At 43.8% G+C, this 3,710-nt stretch overlaps 1 protein-coding gene across 1 annotated transcript; it reads left to right on the top strand.

Annotated features, from left to right (window-relative positions):
• Positions 1-452: 452 nt before the first annotated feature.
• Positions 453-2,531, top strand: LOC145669742 (uncharacterized). The gene is made up of 2 exons (XM_081738075.1): positions 453-1,781; positions 2,436-2,531. The coding sequence occupies exons 1-2, from the start codon at positions 453-455 to the stop codon at positions 2,529-2,531; spliced, it is 1,425 nt and encodes a 474-aa protein (XP_081594201.1).
• Positions 2,532-3,710: the final 1,179 nt, after the last annotated feature.

Below are 3,710 nucleotides of genomic sequence, written 5' to 3' on the forward strand. Positions count from 1 at the left end.
CAAACTTACAGTGATCATAGCACAGATAGTTGCAAGAATCCACCAGTCTGTGGTTATTGTGCAGGCCCTCATCAAACACGCACTTGTCGGAATCTCGAACGGCCACCCGAATGTCCAACCTGCCACGACCAACATCCGGCCTACAGCTATAAGTGCAAGAATAAACCACAGCCTGACCAACAACACCCACATTTAGTAGTTCCACTCCGTATCCCAGACTCTTCACCTCCTCCCAGCCAACAAACTACCGATCCAGTTACCATTCAACAACTACTTCAATTTCTAACTCTCGCTTTACAGAACATCCATCCCTTTCAGCGCAATCACATTCTACAGCAACTCACTAAGGCCGCTAAATCTGTTTTCAACGTTAACTTCTACGCCACTTATACGAACAACTACGTCCATTTCCATACATCTCCACAAGAAACAGCCGTTTAACTCTGTACATCATGGATTTAATCTTTCTCTTCCTAAATATCCGCTCTCTACCCAAGAATAAAACTCTATTTGAAGCACTTTTACTTGAAGAACAAGTCTCAGCCTTCTTGCTGAACGAGACATTTCTTACGAAAACCACCTCCTGTAACATTCCTCGTTATACGCTTGTACGTCACGACAACACAGCACCAGCATTACGGGCAAATGGAGGCGTAGCAATCGGATTTCGAAATCACATACCTCATCGCAATCACATTTGTTCCATTCCTCACCTCCCAGAGCATATAATCACTACCTTATATTTCAAGTCTATCATGATCACCTTCGCTACTATTTACGTTCGCCCAGGTCATCCTATTCCACTCGCATTTTTTAGTTACATCTCTCACACCTATAAACATTATATCATCCTCGCTGACATCAACTATCATAGTCGCACTCCTGTTGAACGCACACAATTCTCAGATCATATAACCACGCACACCACTGGCATTCTACACATCCCTCCGACTCCTACTAGACCTGTATCAAATACCACCCCTGACATTGCTATCACTTCAAATACACTTGCTGCTAAGATCACCCTTACAGTCCTGGACCTACTCGGTAGTGATCATGCCCCGATCAAGCTCTCATATCATATGGGCAATGCTCGACCTCACGATGCACCTCCGCCAATTCGAACTCCACGTTTCGACAAAGCTGATTGGGATCATTACCGCGACTATCTTACCACTGCCGTAGCTCATTTGCACCCTCCCACTACGTCAGATGAGCTTTACACACATATTGAAACGATCACTTCAGAAATCACCTATGCATCAGAACTGTTCATTCCCACCACCAGCTCCACCCCTTATCAGCCTAAATTACCTCCGCATTACCTCACTCACATCAAACGTTCCCGGCAAGCTTATCGGGAATACATAAGAACACGAAACCCCGAAGCTCTTCAACTTCACCATCAACTGCAACGTTCAGTCAAAAACTACATTCAAGCATACAAACGCCGTCAATGGATCAAAGCCTGTAACAACCTTACTGACAATGCACACCCTTCACGTTATTGGAAACGTCTCAACGCACTCTGTGGCAAGTACAGCAAAACCCCATACCCTCTCATCATCGACAACAGTCACGCACCATCTGACCAAGCTAAAGCAAACGCCTTTGCTGACTATCTACAAGACATCTTCACACCATCCCGTCATGACCACATTTTTGCTCATCCAGTCGATCATGTCAACACCGCACATCCTATCCTTCAACCAAATCTTAATCATATATTGCCGGAGCATGAACTCACAGCTCCAATCACTGTTACAGACATCACCACAGTCGTGCAGCATAAACGAAACTCTGCTCCTGGTTTTATTCCATCACATATCGTCATATCAAAGAAAGTCCTATTTCTCTACTTCTTCTTCTAGCCTCTATTTACACTTTTATTCTCAGAACTGGCTTTTTCCCCGCTGAATGGAAGATGTCCAAAACCCTCATGTTTCCGAAACCAAACAAACCTCCTAGCGCAGTGTCTTCCTACCGACCTATACAACTTACTTCCACTTTCAGCAAAATTCTTGAGCGCATCGTTGTCAACAGACTTCATCCATCCCTCCACGCACGTAATCTCATTCCTTCTTTTCAAGCCGGATTCCGTCCGTCTTATTCCATTAACGATCAGCTTCAACGTCTAACAACTCTCATTACAAATCACTATAATTCCGTTCGTCCATCCTGTCTTGTTCTGTTCGACTTAGAAAAAGCATTCGATAAAGTCTGGCACCCTGCACTTATCTTCAAACTCATCAAGCTTAAATTGCCCATGTCTTACATTCGCTTCATTTTTCACTTCTTGGCATGCCGTATCACATATGTTAATATCAACAACCATCTATCACATCCTATCTTCCTAAATTCTGGTGTCCCACAAGGCTCAGCTCTGTCCCCTTTGCTGTATTTACTGTTTGTTTCCGATTTTCCTTCTCTTCCAGACGACGTGTATACTTTCCAGTATGCAGATGATACAGCCTTCCTTGCCCTTGGTCGCACCATCAACCATATCAACCTCATTTTACAAGAATCTATGAATCGTTTTTCACACTGGTGTCATAAATGGCACCTCACCATAAATGCTTCGAAAACACAGGCCATAGTATTTCTGCCGCCACGCAAACGCTCCAAGACCCACAGAAATCCATCACTTCTTTCTCTAAAAATTCAAAATACAGCGATCCGTCCATCCAAAACTGTTACTTACCTTGGTATCGTTTTTGACCACCATCTCACCTGGCTTCCTCATCTTAATTACATCAAAACCAAAGTATATAATCGTCTGAATCTCCTTAAACGTCTCACTGGCACTACCTGGGGCCCCACCTCAACCATGGTTCTCAACACATATAAAGCATTTCTCCGCCCTGTCCTTACATATGGTTTCACCGCTTGGCTCTCAGCTCCTACCTCGTACTACTACAAACTTGCAACATTTGAACGTCATGCCTTCCGCATTGCCTACCGCATTTCTCTTCCCAGTCCGACTAGATACCTATATTCACTCATTACTTTCCCTACATTACTTTACCACCTCGAATCTCTTCGCCTCAAGTTCATCACTGTCCGATATATGCAGCAGCAACCACTTCTACTCGCCACTATGCACTACCTTGCCAATTCATCTGCTCGCCCTCGATATTACCATCTCCCTCTTAATTTGCTGTTTACATTATACTGTTATACCTTACCACCAAATCATCCCGACCTAGAACTATTGCAGGATCATCGAATGCATGTCCATCTTCCTCATATTTTTCCCTCGCATCAAGCACAGTGATTACCCTCTGTACCTAACAGGGCCTCCCTCGTCTTCATTGGCCTAGCGTCGCCCCTAGGCAGAAGATAACCCGCATTTGTTCTGCTAACATTCCCTACGTGTTGTGGCGTCATCTGCACTCATTTCATCCCTCATGATCATCTCTGCAAATAATATACTTTTAATCAACTTGTTCTGTAATCTATAATGTATGTATGGTATGTTTTTTCCTATGACTTGTATACCCTTTGCCTCACTGATGATTATGGTCGCAAAGACCATAATGACCTGACATCTGTAGTAATTGTTAAATAAAGTCTCGTAGCCCAACGCCCGTCATTCCACATCCATATACTTCCTATGCAACCCTTCCCTTAAAGAGGGTGTAGCCCTCTACAGGGTAGCTAGCCTGCGGGCTAGCATAAAAAAAAAAAAAAAAAAAACCTTTTTAAGCATC

This window comes from Thermobia domestica, chromosome 14 (genome assembly GCF_964235325.1).
Source record: "Thermobia domestica chromosome 14, izTheDome1.hap1.1, whole genome shotgun sequence".
NCBI classification, from domain to species: Eukaryota; Metazoa; Arthropoda; class Insecta; order Zygentoma; family Lepismatidae; genus Thermobia; species Thermobia domestica.

Excerpts from the sequence above, each read along its gene's own strand:
- LOC145669742 (XM_081738075.1), top strand. The coding sequence starts at position 453 with ATGGATTTAATCTTTCTCTTCCTAAATATCCGCTCTCTACCCAAGAAT. Across the intron at positions 1,782-2,435 it reads TTACAGACATCACCACAGTC|ACGACGTGTATACTTTCCAG; the intron begins GTGCAGCATAAA and ends CTTCTCTTCCAG.